This window comes from Oncorhynchus tshawytscha, linkage group LG22 (genome assembly GCF_018296145.1).
Source record: "Oncorhynchus tshawytscha isolate Ot180627B linkage group LG22, Otsh_v2.0, whole genome shotgun sequence".
NCBI classification, from domain to species: Eukaryota; Metazoa; Chordata; class Actinopteri; order Salmoniformes; family Salmonidae; genus Oncorhynchus; species Oncorhynchus tshawytscha.
The window spans coordinates 44,000,495-44,016,266 of NC_056450.1; the positions used below are offsets into that span (position 1 = coordinate 44,000,495).

At 45.0% G+C, this 15,772-nt stretch overlaps 1 protein-coding gene across 1 annotated transcript in view; it reads left to right on the forward strand.

The window, feature by feature from the left end:
- Positions 1 to 13,920, forward strand: part of LOC112239557 (membrane-associated guanylate kinase, WW and PDZ domain-containing protein 3) — an 80,792-nt gene extending 66,872 nt beyond the window's left edge. Inside the window, exons 13-17 of the mRNA XM_042303594.1 lie at positions 5,268 to 5,468; positions 8,006 to 8,082; positions 8,242 to 8,391; positions 8,466 to 8,604; positions 12,315 to 13,920. Of these exons, the coding sequence (XP_042159528.1) occupies positions 5,268 to 5,468; positions 8,006 to 8,082; positions 8,242 to 8,391; positions 8,466 to 8,604; positions 12,315 to 13,177 (1,430 nt within the window). The 3' untranslated portion in view covers positions 13,178 to 13,920. The remainder of the gene's footprint in view (positions 1 to 5,267; positions 5,469 to 8,005; positions 8,083 to 8,241; positions 8,392 to 8,465; positions 8,605 to 12,314) is intronic.
- The last annotated feature ends 1,852 nt before the right edge of the window (positions 13,921 to 15,772 follow it).

Sequence of the window (15,772 nt, forward strand, 5' to 3'; positions counted from 1 at the left end):
TTTACTGTTAGAGGAGCAGAGATACAAGCTAGGTTATTTACTGTTAGAGAGGTAGAGATACAAGCTAGGTTATTTACTGTTAGAGAGGTAGAGATACAAGCTAGGTTATTTACTGTTAGAGGAGTAGAGATACAAGCTAGGTTATTTACTGTTAGAGGAGTAGAGATACAAGCTAGGTTATTTACTGTTAGAGGAGCAGAGATACAAGCTAGGTTATTTACTGTTAGAGAGGTAGAGATACAAGCTAGGTTATTTACTGTTAGAGGAGTAGAGATACAAGCTAGGTTATTTACTGTTAGAGGAGTAGAGATACAAGCTAGGTTATTTACTGTTAGAGGAGTAGAGATACAAGCTAGGTTATTTACTGTTAGAGAGGTAGAGATACAAGCTAGGTTATTTACTGTTAGAGGAGTAGAGATACAAGCTAGGTTATTTACTGTTAGAGGAGTAGAGATACAAGCTAGGTTATTTACTGTTAGAGAGGTAGAGATACAAGCTAGGTTATTTACTGTTAGAGGAGTAGAGATACAAGCTAGGTTATTTACTGTTAGAGAGGTAGAGATACAAGCTAGGTTATTTACTGTTAGAGAGGTAGAGATACAAGCTAGGTTATTTACTGTTAGAGGAGTAGAGATACAAGCTAGGTTATTTACTGTTAGAGGAGTAGAGATACAAGCTAGGTTATTTACTGTTAGAGAGGTAGAGATACAAGCTAGGTTATTTACTGTTAGAGGAGTAGAGATACAAGCTAGGTTATTTACTGTTAGAGAGGTAGAGATACAAGCTAGGTTATTTACTGTTAGAGGAGTAGAGATACAAGCTAGGTTATTTACTGTTAGAGAGGTAGAGATACAAGCTAGGTTATTTACTGTTAGAGAGGTAGAGATACAAGCTAGGTTATTTACTGTTAGAGGAGTAGAGATACAAGCTAGTGTTACGGATACAAGTATCCTGTGTGTGTTTCTTTTCTCTCCTTCTCCGCTCACAGGTGAACATCATCACTCCCCAATCAGTCAACAATCAATCATCAATCAGAAGACACACCTCCTCCTGTTTCCTACCCAATCACAGTTCCTTTCCCTTGGTTTAAAAACCCCATCAGTTGTTTGCTCTAGAGCTCAATCTCTCTGTAAATGCCATGTATGTAGGTCTCTGTGTTTCACTCTCTCTTTGTGTCTTAACCTCTCTTTTGTTTGAACACCTCCAAATCACTTTGTCATCTCCTGTGAGTATTGTTTTTGGTTATGGTGTTTGTTTGTTGCTGGTGGGAAAAGGGGGAAACCAAGACAAGTCGCCCATGGGCATACACTACCCGTAGGTGAACTTTGTTAAATACACTAGTTAGAACTGGGTGGACCACCCACTGTATTTTTGGTTAGTTAGTTAGCTGATAAAGTAGGCTAGTCTAGCTTAGGGGTGTTTTGGATGCTTATTGTTTCTTTCCTTGGGTCCAGCTCAGCCCCTTTTCCTGCTCCCCCCATTACCGTGTGTTTTACAATAAACCCTGAGTTTGACGGTATAATTTCAGTTATCGTAGTTATTTCGTTCACACTTTTACTTTGTCACAATTATAATTTGCATGAGTTATGTTACGGGTCTCATTACCATCCCCCCTAGACTGTCGGGCCAAAAGGGGATTCGTAACACTAGGTTATTTACTATTAGAGGAGTAGGGATACAACCTAGGTTATTTACTGTTAGAGGAGCAGGGATACAAGCTAGGTTATTTACTATTGTCCCCTGCTCCAGTCTGTAACCCAGATAGAACCCTGTCTCTATTCTAGAACCTCCCCTGCTCCAGTCTGTAACCCAGATAGAACCCTGTCTCTATTCTAGAACCTCCCCTGCTCCAGTCTGTAACCCAGATAGAACCCTGTCTCTATTCTAGAACCTCCCCTGCTCCAGTCTGTAACCCAGATAGAACCCTGTCTCTATTCTAGAACCTCCCCTGCTCCAGTCTGTAACCCAGATAGAACCCTGTCTCTATTCTAGAACCTCCCCTGTTCCAGTCTGTAACCCAGATAGAACCCTGTCTCTATTCTAGAACCTCCCCTGCTCCTGTATGTAACCCAGATAGAACCCTGTCTCTATTCTAGAACCTCCCCTGCTCCAGTCTGTAACCCAGATATAACCCTGTCTCTATTCTAGAACCTCCCCTGCTCCAGTCTATAACCCAGATAGAACCCTGTCTCTATTCTAGAACCTCCCCTGCTCCAGTCTGTAACCCAGATAGAACCCTGTCTCTATTCTAGAACCTCCCCTGCTCCTGTATGTAACCCAGATAGAACCCTGTCTCTATTCTAGAACCTCCCCTGCTCCAGTATGTAACCCAGATAGAACCCTGTCTCTATTCTAGAACCTCCCCTGCTCCAGTCTGTAACCCAGATAGAACCCTGTCTCTATTCTAGAACCTCCCCTGCTCCAGTCTGTAACCCAGATAGAACCCTGTCACTATTCTAGAACCTCCCCTGTTCCAGTCTATAACCCAGATAGAACCCTGTCACTATTCTAGAACCTCCCCTGTTCCAGTCTGTAACCCAGATAGAACCCTGTCTCTATTCTAGAACCTCCCCTGCTCCAGTCTATAACCCAGATAGAATCCTGTCTCTATTCTAGAACCTCCCCTGCTCCAGTCTATAACCCAGATAGAACCCTGTCTCTATTCTAGAACCTCCCCTGCTCCAGTCTATAACCCAGATAGAACCCTGTCTCTATTCTAGAACCTCCCCTGCTCCTGTATGTAACCCAGATAGAACCCTGTCTCTATTCTAGAACCTCCCCTGCTCCAGTCTGTAACCCATATAGAACCCTGTCTCTATTCTAGAACCTCCCCTGCTCCAGTCTATAACCCAGATAGAACCCTGTCTCTATTCTAGAACCTCCCCTGCTCCAGTCTATAACCCAGATAGAACCCTGTCACTATTCTAGAACCTCCCCTGTTCCAGTCTATAACCCAGATAGAACCCTGTCACTATTCTAGAACCTCCCCTGTTCCAGTCTATAACCCAGATAGAACCCTGTCACTATTCTAGAACCTCCCCTGTTCCAGTCTATAACCCAGATAGAACCCTGTCACTATTCTAGAACCTCCCCTGTTCCAGTCTGTAACCCAGATAGAACCCTGTCTCTATTCTAGAACCTCCCCTGCTCCAGTCTATAACCCAGATAGAACCCTGTCTCTATTCTAGAACCTCCCCTGCTCCTGTATGTAACCCAGATAGAACCCTGTCTCTATTCTAGAACCTCCCCTGCTCCAGTCTATAACCCAGATAGAACCCTGTCTCTATTCTAGAACCTCCCCTGCTCCAGTCTGTAACCCATATAGAACCCTGTCTCTATTCTAGAACCTCCCCTGCTCCTGTATGTAACCCAGATAGAACCCTGTCTCTATTCTAGAACCTCCCCTGCTCCAGTCTGTAACCCAGATAGAACCCTGTCTCTATTCTAGAACCTCCCCTGCTCCAGTCTGTAACCCAGATAGAACCCTGTCTCTATTCTAGAACCTCCCCTGCTCCAGTCTGTAACCCAGATAGAACCCTGTCTCTATTCTAGAACCTCCCCTGCTCCAGTCTATAACCCAGATAGAACCCTGTCTCTATTCTAGAACCTCCCCTGCTCCAGTCTATAACCCAGATAGAACCCTGTCTCTATTCTAGAACCTCCCCTGCTCCAGTCTATAACCCAGATAGAACCCTGTCTCTATTCTAGAACCTCCCTGTTCCAGTCTATAACCCAGATAGAACCCTGTCACTATTCTAGAACCTCCCCTGTTCCAGTCTATAACCCAGATAGAACCCTGGCACTATTCTAGAACCTCCCCTGTTCCAGTCTGTAACCCAGATAGAACCCTGTCTCTATTCTAGAACCTCCCCTGCTCCAGTCTATAACCCAGATAGAACCCTGTCTCTATTCTAGAACCTCCCCTGCTCCAGTCTATAACCCAGATAGAACCCTGTCTCTATTCTAGAACCTCCCCTGCTCCAGTCTGTAACCCAGATAGAACCCTGTCTCTATTCTAGAACCTCCCCTGCTCCAGTCTGTAACCCAGATAGAACCCTGTCTCTATTCTAGAACCTCCCCTGCTCCAGTCTGTAACCCAGATAGAACCCTTATGTCATTAAGCAGACTCTGATCCAGAGTCACTACAGTAGTGAGTCATTTAGCAGACTCTGATCCAGAGTCATTACAGTAGTGAGTCATTAAGGAGACTCTCTTATCCAGAGTCACTACAGTAGTGAGTCATTAAGGAGACTCTCTTATCCAGAGTCACTACAGTAGTGAGTCATTTAGCAGACTCTGATCCAGAGTCATTACAGTAGTGAGTCATTAAGGAGACTCTCTTATCCAGAGTCACTACAGTAGTGAGTCATTAAGGAGACTCTCTTATCCAGAGTCACTACAGTAGTGAGTCATTTAGCAGACTCTGATCCAGAGTCACTACAGTAGTGAGTCATTAAGGAGACTCTCTTATCCAGAGTCACTACAGTAGTGAGTCACTTAGCAGACTCTGATCCAGAGTCACTACAGTAGTGAGTCATTAAGGAGACTCTCTTATCCAGAGTCACTACAGTAGTGAGTCATTTAGCAGACTCTGATCCAGAGTCATTACAGTAGTGAGTCATTAAGGAGACTCTCTTATCCAGAGTCACTACAGTAGTGAGTCATTAAGGAGACTCTCTTATCCAGAGTCACTACAGTAGTGAGTCATTAAGGAGACTCTCTTATCCAGAGTCACTACAGTAGTGAGTCACTTAGCAGACTCTTATCCAGAGTCACTACAGTAGTGAGTCATTAAGGAGACTCTCTTATCCAGAGTCACTACAGTAGTGAGTCATTTAGCAGACTCTGATCCAGAGTCATTACAGTAGTGAGTCATTAAGGAGACTCTCTTATCCAGAGTCACTACAGTAGTGAGTCACTTAGCAGACTCTGATCCAGAGTCACTACAGTAGTGAGTCATTAAGGAGACTCTCTTATCCAGAGTCACTACAGTAGTGAGTCACTTAGCAGACTCTGATCCAGAGTCATTACAGTAGTGAGTCATTAAGGAGACTCTCTTATCCAGAGTCACTACAGTAGTGACTGCATCAGTTTTCATACGTTTTCCTTCATTATGTTTACATGTCCTTCCTGATACCTAGAGAGAAACAGAGTTATTGATATACTGTAGTACTCCATATACCATACCGTAACTCTTCACCGGTTAACACGGTTAACGACTGACAATACTGATTAAACTCTCTCTCCCTCTGTCTGCCTCTCTCCAGCCTCGCCCATGCTGTCCCATAGGTTTGTGACTGTTCGTCGGGGCAGCCCTGCGGCCCGGTCAGGTCAGATCCAGCCGGGTGACCAGCTAGAGGCAGTGGAGGGGCGGTCCGTTGTCACCCTGCCTCACAGAGACCTGGCACAGATACTGAGACGGGCCGGAAACACACTCAGGCTCACCATCATACCAAGACTTAACCCCAGTGAGTTATATACAAACCTATATCTAGTTATATACCTACCTATATCTAGTTATATACATACCTATATCTAGTTATATCTAGTTATATACATACCTATATCTAGTTATATACATAGTTATATCTAGTTATATACATAGTTATATCTAGTTATATATCTAGTTATATATCTAGTTATATATCTAGTTATATATCTAGTTATATATCTAGTTATATATCTAGTTATATATCTAGTTATATATCTAGTTATATATCTAGTTATATATCTAGTTATATATCTAGTTATATATCTAGTTATATCTGGTTGTATACATACCTATATCTGGTTGTATACATACCTATATCTGGTTGTACACATACCTATATCTGGTTGTACACATACCTATATCTGGTTGTACACATACCTATATCTGGTTGTACACATACCTATATCTGGTTGTACACATACCTATATCTGGTTGTATACATACCGATATCTAGTTATATATAGTTATACACATACCGATATCTAGTTACATGTCACCCTCCCTAGGAGAGGGGGTGACCTTGATAATTTATTGTTAAGAACAAATTCTTATTTACAATGACAGCCAACCGGGGAACAGTGTGTTACCTGCCTGTTCAGGGGTAGAACGACAGTTTTTTACCTTGTCAGCTCGGGGATTCGATCCAGCAACCTTTCGGTTACTGGCCCAACGCTCTAACCACTAGGCTACCTGCTGGTTACTAGTCCAACACTCTAACCACTAGGCTACCTGCTGGTTACTAGTCCAACACTCTAACCACTAGGCTACCTGCTGGTTATTAGTCCAACACTCTACCCACTGGGCTACCTGCCCACTCTCAAATTCATAGACTGAGCTATGGATGCAAGGACTGACCATTCATGTTATCAACATGATAGTTTTAACCATGTGTTGAGGCTCTAGTGTTTTGTTTACATTTACTTTTACTACAAACATTTAAGTTAAACAAGTTCATGTTTTGTGTTCTGATGGGGTACAACAGATGAACTAAGCTCATGAGGCATTTAGAAGTTATATTCTTCAAGAATCAATGGGTTCATATCATGAATTTCCCCAAATCCCCAAAAATGTATGTAAGAAACTGCACATTGCCCCTTTACCTTTCGTGTCTTCCCTTAGACTCCTCTAATCTGTCTTCCCTTAGACTCCTCTAATCTGTCTTCCCTTAGACTCCTCTAATCTGTCTTCCCCTCTAATCTGTCTTCCCTTGGACTCCTCTAATCTGTCTTCCCTTGGACTCCTCTAATCTGTCTTCCCTTGGACTCCTCTAATCTGTCTTCCCTTGGACTCCTCTAATCTGTCTTCCCTTGGACTCCTCTAATCTGTCTTCCCTTGGACTCCTCTAATCTGTCTTCCCTTGGACTCCTCTAATCTGTCTTCCCTTGGACTCCTCTAATCTGTCTTCCCTTGGACTCCTCTAATCTGTCTTCCCTTGGACTCCTCTAATCTGTCTTCCCTTGGACTCCTCTAATCTGTCTTCCCTTGGACTCCTCTAATCTGTCTTCCCTTGACTCCTCTAATCTGTCTTCCCTTGGACTCCTAATCTGTCTTCCCTTGGACTCCTCTAATCTGTCTTCCCTTGGACTCCTCTAATCTGTCTTCCCTTGGACTCCTCTAATCTGTCTTCCCTGACTCCTCTAATCTGTCTTCCCTTGGACTCCTCTAATCTGTCTTCCCTTGGACTCCTCTAATCTGTCTTCCCTTGGACTCCTCTAATCTGTCTTCCCTTGGACTCCTCTAATCTGTCTTCCCTTGGACTCCTCTAATCTGTCTTCCCTTGGACTCCTCTAATCTGTCTTCCCTTGGACTCCTCTAATCTGTCTTCCCTTGGACTCCTCTAATCTGTCTTCCCTTGGACTCCTCTAATCTGTCTTCCCTTGGACTCCTCTAATCTGTCTTCCCTTGGACTCCTCTAATCTGTCTTCCCTTGGACTCCTCTAATCTGTCTTCCCTTGGACTCCTCTAATCTGTCTTCCCTTGGACTCCTCTAATCTGTCTTCCCTTGACTCCTCTAATCTGTCTTCCCTTGACTCCTCTAATCTGTCTTCCCTTGGACTCCTCTAATCTGTCTTCCCTTGGACTCCTCTAATCTGTCTTCCCTTGGACTCCTCTAATCTGTCTTCCCTTGGACTCCTCTAATCTGTCTTCCCTGTCTAATCCCTTGGACTCCTCTAATCTGTCTTCCCTTGGACTCCTCTAATCTGTCTTCCCTTGGACTCCTCTAATCTGTCTTCCCTTGGACTCCTCTAATCTGTCTTCCCTTGGACTCCTCTAATCTGTCTTCCCTTGGACTCCTCTAATCTGTCTTCCCTTGGACTCCTCTAATCTGTCTTCCCTTGGACTCCTCTAATCTGTCTTCCCTTGACTCCTCTAATCTGTCTTCCCTTGGACTCCTCTAATCTGTCTTCCCTTGGACTCCTCTAATCTGTCTTCCCTTGGACTCCTCTAATCTGTCTTCCCTTAGACTCCTCTAATCTGTCTTCCCTTAGACTCCTCTAATCTGTCTTCCCTTAGACTCCTCTAATCTGTCAGAAGGCCCAGAGTTAGAGGCTGACGGCAGGACAAGGAAAAGCCACAGACGGAGGCCCAAGGTGAGGCTTGTATGTGCATTATTTATTTATTCATAGTTGTTTTGTGTGTCCATCATGTCAGATAATTTCCTCTCTAATAATTTGGTGTATTTACAATTGCCCGGTCAATCCCAGAGCGATAGTATCATCTTTCTGTCCTCTCTAACTCTCTCCTTCTAGCAGCAGGACCAGCGTTACTATAGTGTAGACCTAGAGAGAGGTCCTACAGGTTTTGGCTTCAGTCTACGGGGGGGCAGTGAGTACAACATGGGCCTGTATGTCCTGGGACTGATGGAGGGAGGACCTGCCTCGCGCAGCCACAAGATACAGGTGAGACAGTCATCTGGGTATGTGTGTTTGTGTGGTAGTTGTTGTTTAACCCGTATTGTATTGCTGTTGTGTAGGTGAGTGACCAGCTGGTGGAGATAAATGGTGACAGTACAACAGGAATGACCCACAGCCAGGCCGTAGAGCAGATAAGAAGAGGGGGACATCGTATACACCTGGTACTGAAGAAAGGAAACGGATACGTCCCAGACTATGGTAAGAGACAGGGAAGGGAGGATACGTCCCAGACTATGGTGAGAGACAGGGAAGGGAGGATACGTCCCAGACTATGGTAAGAGAGAGGGAGGAAGGAAAGATATGTCCCAGACTATGGTAAGAGACAGGGAGGAAGGAAGGATACGTCCCAGACTATGGTAAGAGAGAGGGAGGGAGGAAAGATATGTCCCAGACTATGGTAAGAGACAGGAAGGAAGGATACGTCCCAGACTATGGTAAGAGACAGGCAGGAAGGAAGGATACGTCCCAGACTATGGTGAGAGACAGGCAGGAAGGAAGGATGCGTCCCAGACTATGGTAAGAGAGAGGGAGGAAGGAAGGATACGTCCCAGACTATGGTAAGAGAGAGGGAGGAAGGAAGGATACGTCCCAGACTATGGTAAGAGAGAGGGAGGAAGGATACGTCCCAGACTATGGTGAGAGGCAGGAAGGAAGGATACGTCCCAGACTATGGTAAGAGACAGGCAGGAAGGAAGGATACGTCCCAGACTATGGTAAGAGAGAGGGAAGGGAGGAAAGATATGTCCCAGACTATGGTAAGAGACAGGCACGAAGGAAGGATACGTCCCAGACTATGGTAAGAGACAGGCACGAAGGAAGGATACGTCCCAGACTATGGTGAGAGACAGGCAGGAAGGAAGGATACGTCCCAGACTATGGTGAGAGACAGGCAGGAAGGGAGGATACGTCCTAGACTATGGTGAGAGACAGGCAGGAAGGGAGGATACGTCCCAGACTATGGTAAGAGAGAGGGAGGAAGGATACGTCCCAGACTATGGTAAGAGAGAGGGAGGAAGGATACGTCCCAGACTATGGTGAGAGACAGGCAGGAAGGAAGGATACGTCCCAGACTATGGTAAGAGACAGGCAGGAAGGAAGGATACGTCCCAGACTATGGTAAGAGAGAGGGAGGAAGGATATGTCCCAGACTATGGTAAGAGACAGGGAAGGGAGGAAAGATATGTCCCAGACTATGGTAAGAGACAGGCAGGAAGGAAGGATACGTCCCAGACTATGGTAAGAGACAGGCAGGAAGGAAGGATACGTCCCAGACTATGGTAAGAGAGAGGGAGGAAGGATACGTCCCAGACTATGGTAAGAGACAGGCAGGAAGGAAGGATACGTCCCAGACTATGGTAAGAGAGAGGGAGGAAGGATATGTCCCAGACTATGGTAAGAGACAGGGAAGGGAGGAAAGATATGTCCCAGACTATGGTAAGAGACAGGCAGGAAGGAAGGATACGTCCCAGACTATGGTAAGAGACAGGCAGGAAGGAAGGATACGTCCCAGACTATGGTAAGAGAGAGAGAGGGAGGAAGGAAGGATACGTCCCAGACTATGGTAAGAGAGAGGGAGGAAGGAAGGATACGTCCCAGACTATGGTAAGAGAGAGGGAGGAAGGATACGTCCCAGACTATGGTGAGAGACAGGCAGGAAGGAAGGATACATCCTAGACTATGGTGAGAGACAGGCAGGAAGGGAGGATACGTCCCAGACTATGGTAAGAGAGAGGGAGGAAGGATATGTCCCAGACTATGGTAAGAGACAGGCAGGAAGGAAGGATACGTCCCAGACTATGGTAAGAGAGAGGGAGGAAGGATATGTCCCAGACTATGGTAAGAGACAGGGAAGGGAGGAAAGATACGTCCCAGACTATGGTGAGAGACAGGCAGGAAGGGAGGATACGTCCCAGACTATGGTAAGAGACAGGCAGGAAGGAAGGATACGTCCCAGACTATGGTAAGAGAGAGGGAGGAAGGATATGTCCCAGACTATGGTAAGAGACAGGGAAGGGAGGAAAGATACGTCCCAGACTATGGTGAGAGACAGGCAGGAAGGAAGGATACGTCCTAGACTATGGTGAGAGACAGGCAGGAAGGAAGGATACGTCCCAGACTATGGTGAGAGACAGGCAGGAAGGGAGGATACGTCCCAGACTATGGTAAGAGACAGGCAGGAAGGGAGGATACGTCCCAGAATATGGTAAGAGACAGGGAGGAAGGAAGGATACGTCCCAGAATATGGTAAGAGACAGGGAGGAAGGAAGGATACGTCCCAGAATATGGTAAGAGACAGGGAGGAAGGAAGGATACGTCCCAGACTATGGTAAGAGACAGGGAGGATACGTCCCAGACTATGGTAAGAGACAGGGAGGATACGTCTCAGACTATGGTAAGAGACAGGGAGGAAGGAAGGATACGTCCCAGACTATGGTAAGAGACAGGGAGGATACGTCTCAGACTATGGTAAGAGACAGGGAGGAAGGATACGTCCCAGACTATGGTAAGAGACTGGGCGGGGAGGTGGGTGAGACATAACAGAAACCTAACAAAGATCCATTTGGGATGTAAACTGTTTGTGCGTCTCGGTGAAGGACATGACTATTGCTAGAACATTAGACAGCATCTAAAACCCTGATTGGTCTCTTGGTGACCTTTATTGACCCATTCTGGATAGTGTCCATCCTGGACAATGTCTCAGTCTCAATGTCTCAATGTCTCAGTCTCAGTGTCTCAGTTCTCAGAGTGTTGGATCTTCCTGACTTTCTTATTTCCTATTTCTCTCTTTTTCCTGACCGTACATGTGGTCTCCTTCCTTCTTTGTTCTGTCCCTTCCCTTTCTTTCCCTCTCCTCTTTATGTCCCTCCTCCTTCTCAGTGGAGCTCTCCAGCCTGTCTCTGTGTATGACCAACTCTAAGCAGGGAGAGCCTTGTTTTTATGTCATCGGCAGAACAGAGAATACGCGGTTGGTATCCCTTCCTGTTAGTCTTCTTCTCTTTGATTTCTGTTCTAGAACCACTCATCTTGATCTATGCCACTTAGTAGACCTTGTTATCCCTGCGTGAATTGAACCAATGACCTTAGTGTTGCTAGTGCCACACTCTTCCCAACTGAACCATACAGTCTGAACCACATATTCTTGTGGTCCTGAGTTACATTATCAAGAGGTAAACGGCAGGGTTGTCTCTTATGTTCATGTTTATTTGCTCTTGGACATCGTTTCCATGCACAGGGAGTCGTACCTCCAGACCTATGGAATAGACATATATTTATATACCACTCATATTCATATAGGATCCAACAGTACACTATCACAAAGTGTAGTTGTGATAGATCTAGGTTTGAAAAAAACTCTGTCTCTTTCACAAAATTTCCAGAAATCTTGGTTGGATGTTTTCCCGATTTCATGCTTATTCCCTTGCAATTCAAAAAAATCTTCCAACCAGGATTTAGGGAAAACCAGGGAATTTTGGAAAAATGTCCAGAATTTTATAAACCCAGATATAATTTAATAAAAGTTGTTGTTCAGCCTCCATAATCATTGTATTTCAGTAGAAACATCAGTCGTGTTATCTCAGTGATTATTTACAGTACTTAGGCTTGCTGAAACAAAGAGAATGAAATGAACAGACTTGGTGTTTCTATTCTGAAGGCCACGAGGCTTGCTATTCTCTACATGTTCATCGCATCTCATCGTCACTTGTTTTACTTCAAACTTGGATCTGGTTTCTAATTTGTGTTTTCCCACTAACTCCCTATCACCTCTCCCTCTGCACCCCACCCCTCTTTCTGAATATGTTTCTTCCCCCTCTCTCTCGCTCTCTGACCTTTCTCTCTCTGACCTCTCTCTTGCTCTCTTGCTCTCTCTGCCCTCTCATCCCCCTCTCGCCCCCCCCTCTCTCTCTCAGACCATGATCCCAGATCAGTCTCCTTCTCTCTCTACCCAGAGGATGCGGGTGTGGCTGCAGTAGATACGATGCGCTCTCTGCCAAGGAAGAGTGAAAGGCTGGATAGAGGAGGGGAGAGGCAGAGTAAAGGAGGTAGTCTGGGGGGAATGAGGAGAAGAGGAGGAGGTACTCCTGACACAGACCTGGATTGGCCCGAGGAGGAGGGTCAGGTGGTCAGTCACAGAGGTGAGAGTTTAGGGGATAAGGACAACGGGAAACGCACCCAGAGTTTACCCAAGAACAGACAGGAAGTAGAGGAGGAGGAGGAGGAGGTGAGGCCCAGTGAGTCCAAACAGAGGTCAAAACAGCAGAGGAGCAGGGAAATGCAGAGTAAGGGGAAGAAGAACAGGAGAGAGAGGGGAGATGAGACAGAGGAGCTTCCCATCAGAAACACAGGTGAAGGTAAGAGGGAAGAGAGGAGGAGGAGGAGGGAGAGAGAGAGGGAGGTGGAGGATTCCAGACCTGCAGAGAGAGTTCCCTTCTCCTTCCTCAAGCCGCTGCAGGATGGAGAGGCTGAGCTGTCTAATGCAGAGTCAGGGGCAACAGGCACCTCCGGAGACAGCTTCTCTGACCAGGTCAGCCTGTCTGCAGCTAGCATCTTCGGTTCCACAGCCCAAGACCCCAGAGACCAGAGAGGAGACCCCTGGAGCACCCAGTCATGGCTCCGGGCCAACCATGCATCCCACACCCCAGGCCCCTGGGGCAGCACACAGCCACAGAGGGCCACCTACAACAGTCCCTGGATTAAACCTGACCTGCAGACGTCTCAGGTTTTGGTGGGACACAGACTGACAGGAAACAGGCTGAGAGGTCTTGACCTGTAGATGATGGATAATCCTGTTTAGAGGTTTCCTGGATTATTTACTTGTAATTCCAGAATTTGTCCAACCAGGATTTCTAGAAAACCTGGGAATTGACCTCTATGTCTGGGAAACTTCCCTGACCACTGCACCACCCAATGACCTGTTATCCCACCTCTTGACCTCATCATACCCATGATTCTACCTACCTAACACCATTGCCTACAGAGGTCCACTATCATATTGGATCTATATCATAGTGAGTGGTATTATCTTCAACATAATCATTGTCATCACAACTTTTTTTATAATGGATATGCAAGTAACAACAACATCAAACATCTCCTCATATCAACCCTCTCTACAAACCAGATAGCAGCTACATCAAACATCTCCTCATATCAACCCTCTCTACAAACCAGACAGCAGCTACATCAAACATCTCCTCATATCAACCCTCTCTACAAACCAGATAGCAGCTACATCAAACATCTCCTCATATCAACCCTCTCTACAAACCAGACAGCAGCTACATCAAACATCTCCTCATATCAACCCTCTCTACAAACCAGAATGGATTGTTAGCACCACCTAGAGGCTATAGTGATGTATTGTAATATGAGGAGCGCACCACTATGTTAACATTATACTATTCCACTTTGTTTATATCATATCATGTTTGCATTATATTTTATTGTAGATGATTTATTTAATTTTTTGGTTGTAAAAATATTTGACTGAGATTTAGATAAATGATTTGCCTCCTGCTTGCTTATCGTGGATTGTAAATGCATCTCTCCTTCACCTCTTTCACATGAAGTCTTAGGATGTGGTGTTACAGATGTCTGGGGGACAGTAATTATGTTGTCATATATATAGTTGAGAAAAGCTGGTAACTTTCCCAAAAATCTTGTTACATTCCCCAAATCTCCTGGTTTTTCCAGAAAACCCTATTGGAAGATGTCTGGAATCGGGATAAGCAGAACTTCTGAAATCCTCCAATCAGGACTTCAGGAAAACCTGGACATTTTGGGAAAGTTACTGTTATACAATTGATGTCTGAAGTTTACGTACACTCAGGTTGGAGTCATTAAAACTTGTTTTTCAACCACTCCACATACAGTGCCTTGCGAAAGTATTCGGCCCCCTTGAACTTTGCGACCTTTTGCCACATTTCAGGCTTCAAACATAAAGATATAAAACTGTATTTTTTGGTGAAGAATCAACAACAAGTGGGACACAATCATGAAGTGGAACGACATTTATTGGATATTTCAAACTTTTTTAACAAATCAAAAACTGAAAAATTGGGCGTGCAAAATTATTCAGCCCCTTTACTTTCAGTGCAGCAAACTCTCTCCAGAAGTTCAGTGAGGATCTCTGAATGATCCAATGTTGACCTAAATGACTAATGATGATAAATACAATCCACCTGTGTGTAATCAAGTCTCCGTATAAATGCACCTGCACTGTGATAGTCTCAGAGGTCCGTTAAAAGCGCAGAGAGCGTCATGAAGAACAAGGAACACACTAGGCAGGTCCGAGATACTGTTGTGAAGAAGTTTAAAGCCGGATTTGGATACGAAAAGATTTCCCAAGCTTTAAACATCCCAAGGAGCACTGTGCAAGCGATAATATTGAAATGGAAGGAGTATCAGACCACTGCAAATCTACCAAGACCTGGCCGTCCCTCTAAACTTTCAGCTCATACAAGGAGAAGACTGATCAGAGATGCAGCCAAGAGGCCCATGATCACTCTGGATGAACTGCAGAGATCTACAGCTGAGGTGGGAGACTCTGTCCATAGGACAACAATCAGTCGTATATTGCACAAATCTGGCCTTTATGGAAGAGTGGCAAGAAGAAAGCCATTTCTTAAAGATATCCATAAAAAGTGTTGTTTAAAGTTTGCCACAAGCCACCTGGGAGACACACCAAACATGTGGAAGAAGGTGCTCTGGTCAGATGAAACCAAAATTGAACTTTTTGGCCACCATGCAAAACGTTATGTTTGGCGTAAAAGCAACACAGCTCATCACCCTGACCACACCATCCCCACTGTCAAACATGGTGGTGGCAGCATCATGGTTTGGGCCTGCTTTTCTTCAGCAGGGACAGGGAAGATGGTTAAAATTGATGGGAAGATGGATGGAGCCAAATACAGGACCATTCTGGAAGAAAACCTGATGGAGTCTGCAAAAGACCTGAGACTGGGACGGAGATTTGTCTTCCAACAAGACAATGATCCAAAACATAAAGCAAAATCTACAATGGAATGGTTCAAAAATAAACATATCCAGGTGTTAGAATGGCCAAGTCAAAGTCCAGACCTGAATCCAATCGAGAATCTGTGGAAAGAACTGAAAACTGCTGTTCACAAATGCTCTCCATCCAACCTCACTGAGCTCAAGCTGTTTTGCAAGGAGGAATGGGAAAAAATGTCAGTCTCTCGATGTGCAAAACTGATAGAGACATACCCCAAGCGACTTACAGCTGTAATCGCAGCAAAAGGTGGCGCTACAAAGTATTAACTTAAGGGGGCTGAATAATTTTGCACGTCCAATCTTTCAGTTTTTGATTTGTTAAAAAAGTTTGAAATATCCAAGAAATGTCGTTCCA